Consider the following 18,172-nt stretch of genomic DNA (forward strand, 5'->3'; position numbering starts at 1 on the left):
TCTAGTCTATAGTCTAGTCTATAGTCTAGTCTATAGTCTAGTCTATAGTCTAGTCTATAGTCTAGTCTATAGTCTAGTCTATAGTCTAGTCTATAGTCTAGTATATTTATTCCTTACCTCTTGCTCATGACATTTCATATGCCTCCGCAAATGTTGTATCCTACCATAACGCCGATAACATACACTGCAGGCAAATGGTCTCTCCTTGTCATGACTATGCCAATGTTTCATACGTGCTTCCTGATTAGAAAATATTTTGCCACACGACTGACACGGGTAGCAGCCATCACTTTCGTGTGTTAAAACATGCTTTATAAATAAATGCGGTGTTGTTTCGATTTCACATATTGGACATGTTAAATTTAAATGGAATCTCAGGTGGGCCTTTAAGCCATTGATCGAAGCAAAAACTTTATTACATTCGCGACATTTAACACTTGCATTTTTGCCACGACGATGACGTTTCATATGCTCTAATTGTTTGAGTTTATTTCTGAACTTCTTTTTGCAAATGAAACATTTTAAGTCGTGTCTGGACAAAATATGTATTTTCCTAACACTAGATTTTTTGCCTTTGTTCCTTTGATTAGCTGACATGTCGTCTTTATATTCATCTTCTTCATTTACGGAATCACAGGTTTTCATATTGGTGTCATTAACTTCTTTATCATTTTCATTATTAGTCGGTTTAACTGTGTCAGTTACAGCTAATTGCTGTTGGTTATCTTGTGTCTCCCTTAAACTTTTGTTCACTTCATCAATTGCCAGCATAGTAGACTGTAACAATAAGAAATATATTTTAATTTTTCGTACTAGAACAAGATTTTATAAAAAAGATTTACCTTGCGTGGTCTAAGATTCATAATGTTTTCATTTCTAACATCATCTTTAGGTTTCTTTTTATTATGAGTTGTTAAATGTATAAGCAGACCTCGACGCGTATTGAAACTTCTTTTGCATTTGCCACATTTTAAGGATAATTTCTGACGGCATATTTTAAAATTCTTTTGCAATACTTTCTGTTTATCTTTTAAAGTTTTATCGCGTTTTTCGCTTTGGCTCTTTAATATATCGTTATTAATATTGTCATTTCTTATTTCCTCTTCATTTTCTTGGGAAATTGTCTCATTTGTGTTATTACTTTCTTCATTTATAATTGATTCTGATTCTTGTTTTATTGCCATTGGCATAGGGAATAATTGCCGAATAGAGTTTTCTTGAGGTTGGGTGGTATTCTGGAAAAGAGGAGAATGTGTTTTAAAGCGGATTCTTGTGTATTTTAAACTAAATAATTCTATAGACTATACTATAGACCATATTATAGACTAGATTTTAGACTAGAGTATAGACTAGAATATAGACTAGATTATAGACTAGACTAAAGACTATTCTATAGACTGGACTACAAACTAGGCTATAGACTAGACTATAGACTAGACTATAGACTAGACTATAGACTAGACGAGACTATAGACTAGACTATAAACTAGACTATAGACTAGACTATAGACTAGACTATAGACTAGACTATAGACTAGACTATAGACTAGACTATAGACTAGACTATAGACTAGACTATAGACTAGACTATAGACTAGACTATAGACTAGACTATAGACTAGACTATAGACTAGACTATAGACTAGACTATAGACTAGACTATAGACTAGACTATAGACTAGACTATAGACTAGACTATAGACTAGACTATAGACTAGACTATAGACTAGACTATAGACTAGACTATAGACTAGACTAGACTAGACTATAGACTAGACTATAGACTAGACTATAGACTAGACTATAGACTAGACTATAGACTAGACTATAGACTAGACTATAGACTAGACTATAGACTAGACTATAGACTAGACTATAGACTAGACTATAGACTAGACTATAGACTAGACTATAGACTAGACTATAGACTAGACTATAGACTAGACTATAGACTAGACTATAGACTAGACTATAGACTAGACTATAGACTAGACTATAGACTAGACTATAGACTAGACTATAGACTAGACTATAGACTAGACTATAGACTAGACTATAGACTAGACTATAGACTAGACTATAGACTAGACTATAGACTAGACTATAGACTAGACTATAGACTAGACTATAGACTAGACTATAGACTAGACTATAGACTAGACTATAGACTAGACTATAGACTAGACTATAGACTAGACTATAGACTAGACTATAGACTAGACTATAGACTAGACTATAGACTAGACTATAGACTAGACTAGACTATAGACTAGACTATAGACTAGACTATAGACTAGACTATAGACTAGACTATAGACTAGACTATAGACTAGACTATAGACTAGACTATAGACTAGACTATAGACTAGACTATAGACTAGACTATAGACTAGACTATAGACTAGACTATAGACTAGACTATAGACTAGACTATAGACTAGACTATAGACTAGACTATAGACTAGACTATAGACTAGACTATAGACTAGACTATAGACTAGACTATAGACTAGACTATAGACTAGACTATAGACTAGACTATAGACTAGACTATAGACTAGACTATAGACTAGACTATAGACTATAGACTAGACTATAGACTAGACTATAGACTAGACTATAGACTAGACTATAGACTAGACTATAGACTAGACTATAGACTAGACTATAGACTAGACTATAGACTAGACTATAGACTAGACTATAGACTAGACTATAGACTAGACTATAGACTAGACTATAGACTAGACTATAGACTAGACTATAGACTAGACTATAGACTAGACTATAGACTAGACTATAGACTAGACTATAGACTAGACTATAGACTAGACTATAGACTAGACTATAGACTAGACTATAGACTAGACTATAGACTAGACTATAGACTAGACTATAGACTAGACTATAGACTAGACTATAGACTAGACTATAGACAAGACTATAGACTAGACTATAGACTAGACTATAGACTAGACTATAAACTAGACTATAGACTAGACTATAGACTAGACTATAGACTAGACTATGGACTAGACAATAGACTAGACTATAGACTAAACTGTAGACTAGACTATAGACTAGACTATAGACTAGATTATAGACTAAACTATAGACTAGACTATAGACTAGACTATAGACCAGACTATAGACTAGACTATAGAATAGATTATAGATTAGACTATAGAATAGATTTTAGATTAGACTATAGACTAGACTATAGAACTATAGAATAGACTATAGGCTAGACTATAGAATAGACTATAGACTAGAATGTAGAATAGACTATAGACTAGAATGTAGACTAGACTATAGACCAGACTATAGATTAGACTATAGACTAGACTATAGACTAGATTATAGACTAGACTATAGACTAGACTATAGACTAGACAATAGACTAGACTATAGACTAGACTATAGACTAGACAATAGACTAGACTATAGACTAGACTATAGACTAGATTATAGACTAGACTAGACTATAGACTAGTCTATAAACTAGACTATATATTAGACGAGTATATAGACTATAGACTAGACTTTAGACTAGATTATAGACTAGACTATATAATATACTTTAGACTAGAAAATTAAACAAATTTTGCATCAAAATTATTTTTACTTGTTACCTCATTATCATCATCTCGGGAAATTGTTACATTTAGGTTATTACTTTGAAATCCATCCATTTCAGCATTAACATCAACAGAATTTGTTATTTCTTCATTTGTAGTTGATTCTGGTTCTTGTTTGATTGCTATCATAGGAAGTAATGGATAATTTGAGTTCCTTTGAGGATTGTTGGTATTCTGAAAAAAAGAGGTAAAGTTTTTTTTATTTATTTTTAAGGGTTTATTTAAATACAAAAAACAATAGAATTTTATAATAAAATTTACTTAAATTTATAACAATTTTAAATAGTTTGTTGAAGAAATGTTAAAATTAAGGAATTCCTAAAAGGGATTTGTATAATCCCCCATTTTGGGAATTTGTTTAAAAGTAGTTTTTTGCTATTTTACCTTAAAATAACCTTTAAATAAAACAAATTAAATATTTTATGTAAAAAATTTATTACAAATCAAAAATTCCCAAAAGAGATTTTAAAAATCCCCCATGTTGGCAATTAGTTTAAACGTAGATTTTTTGCTGTTTTATCTTATATATAACCTTTAAATATAACAAATTAATTATTTTTTGCTGAAAATTCTTTAAAATTTTAAATTCCCAAAAGGGATTTTAATAATCTCCCATTTTGGAAATTTGTTAAAAAGTAGATTTTTTTTGCAATATTACCTTATATATAACCTGTAAATAGAATAAATTAAATATTTTATGTAAAAAATTTAAATTCCCAAAAGGGATTTTAAAAAATTTCCCATTTTGGGAATTTGTTAAAAAGTCGATTTTTTGCGATTTTACCTTTTAATAACCTTTAAATATATTAAATTAAACATTTTGTGACAAAAATTCAAATTCCCAAATGGAATTTCTAAAATCCCCCATTTTGCAAATTAATTAAAAAAAATTTTTATATTTTTGTTTTTGTATTTTATTCATTAAAATGTAATAATTTAAAGAATTACAGAAAAATTTTAAATTCCCAAATTTTTGGCAATTTGTTAAAAAGTTGTTTACATCCTCTGTTTCCCATCGAAAACACGCTTATTACTCGGCAAAGTTCTTTGCTGATCTACGGTCTTCTTAATTTCAGGTTCTTCTTCACACTTGCCACAAACATAGGGATGACGTTGAATTACCGTTGATTCGTAACTTTCCTCACAGAATTGACACTGGTAAATGCCATGTGCACGCATATGATTTACCAATATAAATGTTTTCCTAAAACGACGATGACAAACGTGACATGCACACGGCTTCTCATCGGCATGTGTGTGCCAATGTTCAAGACGTTCTTCTTGTGTGTGGAAAATTTCAGCACAAACCTGACACGGATAACATGTAGGACTTTCATGCGTTATAACATGATTTAAGAAATCAGACTCACGAAATTCGGCATAAGGACAAATGGGACATTCAAATTGATTATTTATATCATGAGTCCGTACATGATAAACTAGACTCGATCTAACTTTAAATGATTTCTTACAAAGGTGACAAATATGTTTACGATGTTTTCTATTCCTGTTGCTTTCGTGCGTTCGTGTGATATGAGCATTTAGATTTCCATAGTTATGAAAATTTTTACCGCAACATATAAAGGCACCAGAGGCTTTTGAAACGTTAGATTCATGTGAAACATCAACAAATTCTACATCAGAATCTGTTAATTCGCCAGAGTTTTCATCAATGGTTTGTGTGTCGGAGTCTTCTGGGATTTTCTAAAAGTATAAAAAAGTATTTATAAGATTTTTTTTTAATTTTTTTTTAGCAAATTTCTTTCAAATATAAAAATTTTTACATTTTATGTTGAAAACTCTTAAAAAAAAACTAAATTCCCAAATGGGAACAAAAAAATCCCCATTTTGGGAATTCATAAAAAGTGAAAAATTTTAAAATTTTTTATACAATTCCAACAAAATGAAATTTTTTTTACAAAAATTCCTTAAAAATTTTAATTCCCAAACTGGGATAAAAAAACCCCTTTTGGGGAATTTATAAAAAACAATATTTTAAAGATTTCTTACGAAATTTTCAAAAATTTTATAATAAATATCTTTTAATTTAAAAAAAAATCATAATTTTACAAAATTCCCAAAAAGTGGGGATTTATAATACCAGTTTAGGAATTCAATAAAATTTACAGAAAACTACTAATTTGTTATAATTTCAAGAGATTATACTTATAAATTACAAAAAAAATATTTTTTTAAATTCCCAAAAAGTGGGGATTTTATAAAACAATTTGGGAATTCAGTTTTTAGGGAAATTTTAATAAAAAAACGTACAAAATCTTTAAATTTAATAAAATTGCATTAAAAAATTAATAAAAACTTGAGTTTTTTAACAATTCCCAATAAGTGGGGATTTTGATAAACAATTTGGGAATTTAGTTTTTTAGGGAAATTTTAATAAAAAAACTTTTAATTTTTTTTTAAATTCAATAAAATTGTGTTAAAAATTTAATAAAAACTTGTTTTTTTAACAAATTCCCAAAAAGTGGGGATTTTATAAAACAATTTGGGAATTTAGTTTTTTAAGGAAAAAACTTTTATTTTTTTTTAATTTAATAAAATTGTGTTAAAAAATAATACAAACTTGAGTTTTTAACAATTCCCAAAAAGTGGGGATTTTGTTAAACAATTTGGGGATTTAGCTTTTTTAGGGAAATTTAAATAAAAATAGTTTAATTTATTTAAATTTAATACAAATGTGTTTAAAAATTAATAAAAATTTGTTTTTTAATAAATTTCCAAAAAGTGGGGATTTTATAAAACAATTTGGGAATTTAGTTTTTTAGGGAAATTTTAATAAAAAGCTTTTAATTTCTTTAAATTTAATAACATTGTGTTAAAAAATTAATAAATATTTGTTTTTTAACAAATTCCCACAAAGTGGGGATTTTTTATGCCCATTTAGGAATTTCGGTTTTTAGGGAAATTTTAGTAATTTATACAAAATACCTTGTTGTAGAAAGAACCACTGCTGCTGGGCAGAATTTCATCTGTTATAAATTCCGCATCTGAATCATCTTCTTGAGATTTATCCTCATCCTCTTTGGAATTAATAGATTTTTCCTAAAAAAACGTCAGGAAACCAACCACCCCCCAAATTAGGAGTAAACTTTATTTTAGTTAAAACTTTGGAAAAAAAGCTCAACTTACCTCTTCTGCTGGACGATATCTTGTCTGCAATTCTTTGACATGTTCCTTCATACAAGGCCGACAAAAGAAGGGAGGACGTGTATCAGTTGCATAGAATTCTGTCTTACAGGAACTGCACTCCACAGGCTTGTGCAATTGAAGATGTTTAAGGAGACTTTTCTCTTTCTCATAACGACGAAAACAATAATTACAACCATATGGTTTATCCTTTTCATGAGTATGCCAATGATCAAGACGTTTCTCGTTGCTGTCATAGATTTCGCCACAAACCTGGCAAGGAAAACACGTTTCACTTTCGTGCATCAGAACATGTGTTACAAAATAGGTTTTATAAAATTTCGACAAACAGATGGGACATTGCAATTGATTGTTTGTCTCATGTGAACTGGAGTGACCCTTTAAACCGCTTTTACTTTTAAAGCCTTTTTTACAGATAGTACAAGTGTAAGGATAACTTTGGATATTATTCATCAAGTGATTGGTTTTTATATGATTAAGGACAGCGGTTTTATCATCAAAAAGTTTATGACAATATGTACATCTTAAGCTGGTTATATGCTCTTCTGTTAAGATATTTCCATCACCATTATCCTCGCATCCATCATCATCATCATCATCTTCGTCATCTTCATCTGTAGTTAGTTTTATGTTTTCCCTTTCTTTATCATTGGTGTCCTCTGCCATATTGGTTATAACAAAAACTTGTAAGTTTTCTTCTAAGTTTTGTTGTTGTTTTACTATATCTTCCCCAGAAGCTTCATCCGATACCAGGGGATTCTAAAATTTTGCGAAAATAATACAGTAAAACTTATTTTAAGGATATTTTTTTATAAAAATTACTTTTTTGCTGAAAATTAATAAAAAAATTTAATTCCCAAAAGGGATTTTAAAATCCCCTCATTTTAGAAATCAGTTTAAAACTCGATTTTTTCTCATTTTACCTTTAAATAAACATCAAATATAACAAATTATTTACTTTTTGCTTAAAATTCATTAAAAATTTAAATTCCCAAAAGGGATTTTAAAAATCCCCCCATTTTAGGAATTTGTTAAAAAGGAGATTTTTTGACACTTTAAATTTAATTAAACTTCAAATATATGAAATTGAACATTTTTTGTAAGATTACGAAAAATATTGAATTCCTAAAAAGGATTTTCAAAATCCCCCAATTCTAGGAATTTGTTAAATAGTAGATTTTTTTTTAATTTTATTCTTAAATAAACTGCAAATATAACAAATTAATTATTTTTTGCTGAAAATTCTTAAACAAATTCAAATTCCCAAATGGGATTTTCAAAATCCCCCATATTTTAGGAATTTGTTAAAAAGTAGATTTTTTTACTTTTATTCTTAAATAAACTTCAAATACATTAAATTAAACATTTTCTATTAAAAATTTTGAAAAATATGGAATTCCCAAAAGGGATTTTAAAAATCCCCCTTTATGGGAGTTTGTTAAAAAGTCGTTTTTTTAATTTTATTCTTAAATAAACTTCAAATATAACAAATTAAACATTTTCTGTTAAAAATTCCGAAAAATATTGAATTCCCAAAAGGAATTTTGAAAATCCCCATTAACAAAATGTATTAAAAAATTGTTATTTTTGTATTTTTATTTATGTATATTCATTAATAAGTTATAAAATTAAATATTTATGGAAATTTTTCAAATTCTCAAAATGTTTATGGAAAATCCCCCATTTTGGGGAATTTGTTAAAAAGTTATAATTTCTGCCTCTATACCTCTTCATCCGATTGAAAAACATGCTTATTATCTGCCAAAGTTCTTTGATGTTCCACAGACTTCTTAATTTCGGGTATTTTTTCACATTTACCACAAACATAGGGATGCCGTAGTGTTTGCGATGATTCGAAATTATCGCCACAGAATTGACACTCGTAAATGCCATGCAAACGCTTGTGATTTCTCAATACAAATGTTTTCTTAAAACGACGATGACATATGTGACATGGATACGGTTTGTCCTTGGCATGTGTGTGCCAATGTTCAAGACGTTCTTCGGCAGTTTGGAAAATTTGCGCACAAACCTGACACGGATAACATGTATCACTTTCATGCAACATAACGTGAGATAAGAAGACATTCTCGCGAAATTCAGCATTCGAACAAAGGGGACATTGAAATTTGTTTTTTTTATCATGAGTCCGTTCGTGAAAAACTCTACCCGATCGTGTTTGAAAAAATTTCTTACAATATTTACATTTAAATTTAAAATTTTTCTTATTGGAACTATGTTCTCGAGAGATGTGAGAATTTAGATTACGATTATTAATGAAATTTCTACCGCAACACTTATATTCACGACGACTTCTTTTTACGAGGTTCGAGTCATCAGGTCTATTTAATATATTAACAAATTCTACATCAGAATCTGATGATTCGTCTGAGTCTTTATCAATATTTTGTGTATCTGAGTCACAAAATATTACATTCTGAAAGGGGAGCGGCTTGCTAGGCTCATTTAATGTATTCGTGGTATTATCTTCTGGATTTGTAGGGTTTTCCTAAAAAAAAACATAAGAAAATTTTGCTGAAAACTCTTAAAAACTACATTACCATATTGGCATGAAAAAATCCCCATTTTGAGAATTCGTAAAGATACAAAATTTTAGAAAATTGAATTTCCAAACTAGGTTTTAAAAATCTACACTTTTTGGGAATTCATAAAAAGTCAAAATATTGAAAAAAAATCTAAAAAAAATAAATTGCCAATATTTTTCTTAAAATTTTAACAAAAACTGCTTAATTTGTTATATTTATAAAAAATTTTAAAAGAAAATTAAAAAAATACTCCCATTTTCAAAATTCCCTAAATGGGGATTTTTAAAAACTTTTTGGGAATTCAAAATTTTGCGAAAATTTTAACAAAAACTGCTAAATTTGTTATATTTATAAAAAATTTAAAAAGAAAATTAAAAAATACTCCCATTTTCAAAATTCCCTAAATGGGGATTTTTAAAAACATTTTGGGAATTCAATATTTTTTGAAGAATTTAAACAAAAACTGCTTAATTTGTGCACAATTTTATAAGAAAGTGCAAAAAAATACCAAATTTTTAAAATTCTCAAAACGTTTTTTTCAAAATTCCGAAAATTGGCGATTTTTTCGAAACATTTTGGGAATTCAATATTTTTTTGAAAATTTTAACAAAAACTGTTATATTTATAGAAAATTTCAAAAGAAAATAAAAAAACTACACATTTTTTCAAAATTCCCAAAAAAATGGGGAATTTTTCAAAACTTTTTGGGAATTCAATATTTTTCCAGAAATTTTAACAAAAACTGTTTAATTTGTTATTTTTGTGGAAAATTTTATAAGAAAATGTAAAAAAAAAATTTTTTCAAAATTCCCAAAAATTGGGGATTTTTTCAAAACTTTTTGGGAATTCAATATTTTTTCAGAAATTTTAACAAAAACTACTTAATTTGTTATATTTGAGATTAAATCTGAAAGAAAATAATAAAAAAAATCCATTTATTTACAAATTCCCAAAATGGGGATTTTAAATCCCAGTTTAGGAATTCAAAAATTTTAATGAAAAACTATTAAATTATTATAATTTAAAGAAATTATATGGTTTTATCCTTAAAAATTCACTTTTTCAACATATCCAAAATGGGGATTTTTTGAAAAGAATTTGGGAATTTAGTTTTTTTTTTTAAGGAATAATAAATTAAATAAAATACCTTATTATATAATAAACTACTGCTGCTGGGCTTATTTTCATCCTCTACAAATTCCACATCTGAATCATCTTCTTGAGAGTCATCCTCGTCATCTTCGAGATTGATAGACTTTTCCTAAAAACACAAAACACCACCCGCCCCATTCAATTAGGAGTGAATTATATTTTAGTTAAAACCTTGTTAAAAAAAAAAGAAAAGCTTAACTTACCTTGACGGATAGGCGATATTTTTTTCTCAATATTTTAACACTTTTCCTCATGTCCGGATTGTTAATACAATTTCGACAAATCAAAGGTGGACGTGGTTGTGTATCAGGTGAATAGAATTCTTTCTTACAGCAACTACACTCTAAGGGCTTGTGACATTCGAGATGTTTAAGCAGATATTTCTCTTTCTTATAACGACGAAAACAATAATTACAACCATATGGTTGTTCATTTCCATGTGTATACCAGTGCTTAAGACGTTGCACGTGACTGTCATAGATTTCGCCACAGACCTGACAAGGAAAACACGTTTCACTTTCGTGCATTAGAACGTGTGTCGCAAAATAGGTTCTATCAAGTGTTGACGGACAGATAGGACATTTCAATTGATTGTTTGTCTCGTGTAATCTAGAGTGGCCCTTCATACCGTTTCTACTTTTGAAACCTTTTTTACATATTTTACAAGTGTAGGGGAAATTTTTAACATTATCCTTTAAGTGAATGCTGTTTATGTGATTAAGAACAGAGGTTTTATCATCAAAAAGTTTATAACAATATGTACATTTTAAACTTGTTATTTGATCCTCTGTTAGAATATTGTCAATATCCTCGCCCTCATAATCATCATCATCGTCATTATCATCGTCATTATCATCGTCATTATCATCGTCATTATCTTCGTCTTCTTCATCATCTGTAGTTAGTGTTATTTTATCCGCTTCTTCATCTTTATTGTTTTCCGCCACATCTCTTATATAGAAAACTTGTATGGTTTCTTGTTGTTGTTGCTCTTCTTCTTGTTGTTGTAGTTGTTCTTGTTCTTGTTGTTCTATTACCATTTGATCCCCTAAAGCTTCATTTTTTACAATGGGGATCTAAAATTTAGCAAAAATAATACAGTAAGACTTATTTTAAAGTTTTTTTTTTTCATACAAAATCTTAAATAGTTAGACAGATTCACTTTTTCAAAAAGTGGGGATTTTAAATCCCGTTTTAGGAATTCAAAATTTTTTACAAAAAATCATTAATTTATAATAATTTATTAAAACTATGTTAATAAATTGCATAAAAATAACTTTTTTTTAAAAAATTCCAAAAAAAGTGGGGATTTTAAAATCCTAGTTTAGGAATTCAGAAATTTTGCCAAGAAATCATAATACATTTATAAAAAGTTGTTAAAACTATGTTAAAAATTCCATAAAAATAAGTTTTTAACAAATTCCCAAAAAGTGGGAATTTTAAATCCCAGTTTAGGAATTCAAAAATTTTCACAAAAAGTCATACATTTACAATTATTTGTTGAAATTATATTGATAAATTGCAAAAAATTTACTTTTTTAACAAATTCCCAAAAAGTGGGGATTTTAAATCCCTAATTAGGAATTTAGAATTTTTTATAAAAACATTAATTTATACAAAAATAAATTGCAAAAAAAATTACTTTTTTAACAAATTCCCAAAAAGTGGGGATTTTAAATCCCAGTTTAGGAATTCCGAAATTTTGACAAAAACAAAAAACTATTATTTTGTAATAATTTATTAAAACTATGTTAATAAATTGCATAAAAATAAATTTTTACAAATTCCCAAAAAGTGGGGATTTTAAATCCCAGTTTAGGAATTATGAATTTTTTATAAAAAATATTAATTAATATTACATTTCATATAGAATAAGCACTTTTCAATCAGTTTTTTACCCAAAATTTTTTTAAATTGTAAATAGTAGTAAAAATACTACTTTTTTTAAATTTTACTAAAATTTAAATTTTTGTGTTTAATATAAATTTCGAAGAGGAAAAACTGTTTTTATTCCATTACCAAAATTTCTTTAAATTGTAAATAGTAGTAAAAATACTACTTTTTCAAATTTCACTAAAACTTGAATTCTAGTGTTTAATAAGAAATTTTGGATAGAAAAATCTGTTTTTATTCCGTTTATTACCAAAATTTCTTTAAATTGTAAATAGTAGTAAAAATACTACTTTTTTTAAATTTCACTAAAACTTAAATTTTTGTGTTTAATATAAAATTTCGAAGAGGAAAAACTGTTTTTATACCATTTATTACCAAAATTTCTTTAAATTGTAAATAGTAGTAAAAATACTACTTTTTTCGAATTTCACTAAAACTTGATTTCTAGTGTTTAATAAGAAGTTTTGGATAGAAAAATCAGTTTTTATTCCATTTATTACCCATATTTCTTTAAATTGTAAATAGTAGTAAAAAAATACTACTTTTTTAAATTTCACTAAAACTTAATTTTTTTTTGTGTAACATAAAATTTCGTGGAGAAAAATAAATTTCAAAGGATTTATTACCAAAATTTCTTTAAATTGTAAATAGTAGTAGAAATACTACTTTTTTTAAATTTCACTAAAATTGAAAATTTGTTTAAAAAAACCCTTTGTTAGTAAAAGTAAGTCGTGTTAAAACACATTTTTAACTTGTTTCAACAAAAAGTAGTAAAAATACTACCTTTTTTTAAAAAAAAGGAAATAAAAATTACAAAAATAAAATTTTCGTTTTAATAGGTTTTTTTTTTTTAAAAATTTTTATTAAAAGTATGAACAAAAAAAATTACAATAAAAAGATTACTTTAAACTGATTCCTCATCCGATTCAAAGACATGATTCTTACTGGACAATGTTCTTAAATGTTCGACTTTTTCTTTTATATCGGGCAACTGTTCACACTTGGGACAAACATAGGGTATATGTTGAGTTTGTTTCGAGGTAAAATCATCTGGACAAAAGTGACACTGATAAAGATTATGAGACTTAAGGTGATGCGTTAGATATTGCTCTCGTGGAAAACGACGATAACAAATTGAACAACCAAATGGTTTATCTTTGGCATGTTGCTTCCAATGTCTTACACGTTCATCATTGCTATCGAAAAATTTACCACATACTTGACAAGGAAAACGCTTTTCATTTTCGTGTGTTAAGACATGGGTTATAAAGGTATTAAGTTTATAGAATTTACCCGGACACATGGAACATTTATACTCTTTCCTTTGATCATCATGATTGACATTATGATATTTGAGACCCTGCATACTTTTGAAGCCTCGATTGCAAACCGTACATTTGTAGGGAAATTGTGTATGTAGGTTTTTGTCATGTATCTTTGTTATGTGAAAGTGTACACCTTGTTTGGATTTAAAACCTAAATTGCAACGTGGACATTTATGCGGTAATAGTGCTCTACTTGGATGTGGTTTTCTTCTAACAACAGTTGCAACTTTACTACCACTAGCTACATTACGACTTTGTCTTGTTCTATATTCATTTGATTCGTCTTCAGTTTCTGTTAAACTGCAATCCGTTGCATAATCCTTTTCAATATTGTCCAGTTCAGTGTCCTCTTTATCATCATTATCATCATTTTGATAGACAACATGTATAATTTGTTCTTTAACTGTTGCTTCAGTTGTTTCTGCAATAAATTCTTCATCTAATTCATATTCCGTTGTTGTTATTGTATTCTAAAATGGTAACAAAATAAATTAAAACTGTCTCAATATTAAATGGAAAATCATTGCAACATACTTTATAATTATTTCATAACACATTAGAAGCATTCAATAAACATATGGCAGCATTTGTAACAAAACTTTTACACTAATGAAGAAGGTAGTAAAAACTACTACCTTTTTTAAATTTAACCAAAACTATTTTTTTTTTTTTTTTGTTAAAAAACACATTTCCAACAAAAAATACCAAATTTTTACACTTTTTTAAAAAAAAGTAGTATTTCTACTACTTTTTTAAAATTAGTCTAAAAATGCATTTTTAAACTAAATATAACAAGATATTAAAAATAATAAAAAATTCTCTTAAAATAACACTTTTTAAAAAAGTTGTATTTCTACTACTTTTTTTTAAATATCAATAAAACTAAAATTTTAAGTAAAAACCAAAATTTCCTAAAGAAAAAAACACTTTAAATAAACATTTTTATAAAAATTTTCAAAAAGTAGTAAAAATACTACTTTTTTAAAAAAAATCTCATAAACTCTCTCATTTTTCTTAAAATATTTTAAATAAAAACAAAAATAACAATTTAAACAAATAATAATTATTTTTTATAAATATTTGTTCAAAATTCAAAAAGTAGTAAATATACTACTTTTTTTTAAAAAAATTCACAAAAACTTATAATTTTCTTTACAAATCCCAATTTAAAACAGAAAATCATATAAAATACATGATTTTTAACCATAAACGTAAATAGTAGTAAAAAATACTACTTTTTTAAAAATAAAACTAAAACTTTAAAAGATTTATTTCAACCATAAAATTTTAAAAAAGAAAAAAGTAAAAATAAGTATTTTCTTACAAAAATTGTTAGAAAATACTATATTTTGTAAAAGGTAGTATATATACTACTTTTTTACATTTTGCATAAATTTGTATATTTTTTTGAATAAATCAAGTTTCTGCAAAAAAAAAAACTTAAACTAATTTTGAATTCAATTTTGTAAAAATCATAACATTATACAAAAAGGTAGTAAAAATACTACTTTTTTTCAAACAACACTAAAAACCTGATTTTTATACCTTTCACTTTCGTGAGAAGGGTATATATAAGTTTGTCATTCCGTTTGTAATTTCTATAATATAAATAATTGAAAATTAATTGAAAATACTAATTTTCACTAAAAGTAGTAGATATACTACCTTTTTAAAATTTTGTTAAAACTTGAATTTTTACAAAATAAATAAAAAAATAGCAAATAAAATACAACTTTTTACAAAAATTTATTTTAAAATACAATATTTTCCAAAAAAAAGTAGTAAAAATACTACTTTTTCAAAAATGTCTCTAAAAACTAGTTTTTCGTAAAAAACACAATTATCAGCAGTAAATGTTTTAAGAAAAATTTTTAAACAAAAACTATTGGAAAGCACTACCTTTTACAAAAAGTAGTAAAAAATACTACTTTTTTCATATTATTGTAAAACTTTTAGTTTTGCTTAAATAAATAGAAAAGAGCACATAATATATCAATTTTTAAAGAAATTTGTTTAAAACACAACATTCTAAAAAAAGTAGTAAAAATACTACTTTTTTAAAAATGTCTCCAAAAAACATAATTATCAACAGTAAATGCCTTAAGAGAAATTTTAAAACAAAATCTATTGGAAAATACTACCTTTTTACAAAAAGTAGTAAAAATACTACCTTTTCAAATTGTGCTAAAAGCAATATTTTCGTTAAAAAAAAAACAAAGCTTCAAGCTATAAGTATCTTAAGAGACATTTGTAAGCAAATAATGGTTAAAAGTACTACTTTTAATAAAAAGTAGTAAATATACTCCTATTTTCAAATTTCGCTTAAATGTGTACTTTAGCTTAAATACATAAAAAAGAAGAAGAATATGATTTTTAACGAAAATTTGTTAAAACCAATACAATTTTGAAAAAAAGTAGTAAAAATACTACTTTTCTTTGCTCAATTTTCAAATTTCCAATAGAAAATTAGTTGAAATATACAATTTTTTTTTAAATTTGCTAAAAATGTACAAAAAGTAGTAGTAGAAATGCTACTTTTTAGAAAAATTTTTAAAAGTTATTTTTTTTTAATAAAAACCTTAAAACTAGAATTTTTTAAATAAAAACATTAAAAATAGTACCTTTTGCAAATAGTAGTAGAAATACTACTCTTTACAAAAAGTTATGAAATTTGATTTTTTTATATAATAACATATAACAGAAATGATTGGCAAATGAATCTTTTGCGAATCTTACACGGTCAAAGATTGTCAACATAGAGACAGATGTATCCAAAAAGTATAGAACATACTATCAGCCTTAGTTCAACAACTGAGACTAGTTTTAAAAATGTATAAAAATTTTTCATACTTACGTTTGTCATAGGTCAATTTTTTTTAAAAGATTTCAATTAGTTTTAAATTTTAAAACTTTAAACTAAATTTTTATAAACTTATTGCCAAATGACATCTTGTTGTCTGGCTTTAAACGGCTTTTTTCTATAGAAATCTTTGGAAACAGCTTAAGGTAATCAATGTAAAGAAATGTATTATGTTAAATCCTTACAACTAAGTTAAACATATCTTTAAATATTCCCATAGAGTAATTTTAACAAAAAGATATTGAAAAAAATATTATTTACCTTATCACTGGTGACATCTGCTGTAGTCTGATTATTACTTTCCGGCTGGGTTAACGTAGAAATATCAACAATTTTCGAAACTTTTGAACAAATTGCCTCATAGTCCATATTAGATTCATTCGTTGATACAGTAGGTTCTTCTTTAACTATATCACTTTGCATTTGTTCAGTTTCAGGCCCTTTAGAGGTTACAATTTCCGGAACAATTATATTATCTCTCGGTATGAAGGTCATAGGTGGCGGCGGCGGTGGAGGTGTAGGAGTCAAGACCTCAACATTTTGTCGCGACGAGGCAATTGTAATAGACGTATCATTTTTTGGAGTTTCCTGAGCCGGCGTTTGTTGTTGGTTTAAATGTTGCAGGCGTATGTGACAAACGAATACGCCTATATCGGTTGTAGACAATTGACAATGGCTGCAATAAAATGTCCATTTGTCGGCACAATTTGTTACAAATACCTCACCACATTTGGAGTTAGTGCTCTCGCTAGAGATGATGCTAGATGAGCGTAATCTTTTGAGTGGTGGTATGGTAATGCTTTCTATTATGTCTACCGACATTTTGTTTGGTTTTTTTTTCGATTTAAAAGATGCACTTTACAATTTTATACTTTAATTTAAGAAGAACTTTTAACAAAAGTCTGTAATATTTAAATGTTTATTGTTTTTCAGTAATTGTTTAATTTATATATATGTTTAATTTTATTTAAACCTTTTTCAATTATTTTAAATAATTATTTTATGGCTTTATTCTTAAATTTTTCACTAGCATACAGAAAATTTCAATAGACTTTACAGTGCAATGAAATGTTGCAACGTCGTTAGCTAACAAGCTAGTTTTAAACGGCGGCTTAAACACCAGTTTAAGTTTTTACCATATACATTAATAAAATCTAAAGAAATAAATTTCTAATTATAATACAATAAAATTGAGCTAAATTTGAGAAAATTTTACCTACAACAAAACTTATATTCTTTTAAATAAATTAAAAACACAAAAAAATTTACTTAAGGCGTTAATTTTTATTAGCTGGCGGCTCTGTAAACAAACTGCTAAAAAAATATGTAAACAAATACAACAGGGTGTCTCATAATGTACTTTTTTTAAAATAAATAATTCCTTTGCAAAAATGCGAAAAAAATAATAAAAAATTGTAAAAAATATGTAAAATAATTACAAATTAGTTTTTATTTTCCAAAAAAAAATCTTGTTATTTGCAAAAAAATAAAAAATGCAATAAATATTAGTTGACATATTCACATTTTGTTATTAACTGCATTACCATCACGAAATAAAATGCCGCTAATAAATGTGTTGCTAACTCTGGCTGT

At 26.8% G+C, this 18,172-nt stretch overlaps 1 protein-coding gene across 1 annotated transcript in view; it reads right to left on the reverse strand.

The window, feature by feature from the left end:
* Nucleotides 1–17,713, reverse strand: part of LOC111674953 — a 22,916-nt gene extending 5,203 nt beyond the window's left edge. Inside the window, exons 1-11 of the mRNA XM_046945963.1 lie at nt 16,841–17,713; nt 10,705–11,577; nt 10,497–10,610; nt 8,530–9,312; nt 6,786–7,562; nt 6,585–6,698; nt 4,638–5,342; nt 4,297–4,308; nt 3,633–3,812; nt 843–1,235; nt 118–777 (exon numbers count right to left, since the gene is read on the reverse strand). Coding sequence (XP_046801919.1) covers nt 118–777; nt 843–1,235; nt 3,633–3,812; nt 4,297–4,308; nt 4,638–5,342; nt 6,585–6,698; nt 6,786–7,562; nt 8,530–9,312; nt 10,497–10,610; nt 10,705–11,577; nt 16,841–17,401 — 5,172 coding nt within the window. The 5' untranslated portion in view covers nt 17,402–17,713. The remainder of the gene's footprint in view (nt 1–117; nt 778–842; nt 1,236–3,632; nt 3,813–4,296; nt 4,309–4,637; nt 5,343–6,584; nt 6,699–6,785; nt 7,563–8,529; nt 9,313–10,496; nt 10,611–10,704; nt 11,578–16,840) is intronic.
* Nucleotides 17,714–18,172: the final 459 nt, after the last annotated feature.

The sequence above is a fragment of the Lucilia cuprina genome, chromosome 3 (genome assembly GCF_022045245.1).
Source record: "Lucilia cuprina isolate Lc7/37 chromosome 3, ASM2204524v1, whole genome shotgun sequence".
Classification (NCBI taxonomy): Eukaryota; Metazoa; Arthropoda; class Insecta; order Diptera; family Calliphoridae; genus Lucilia; species Lucilia cuprina.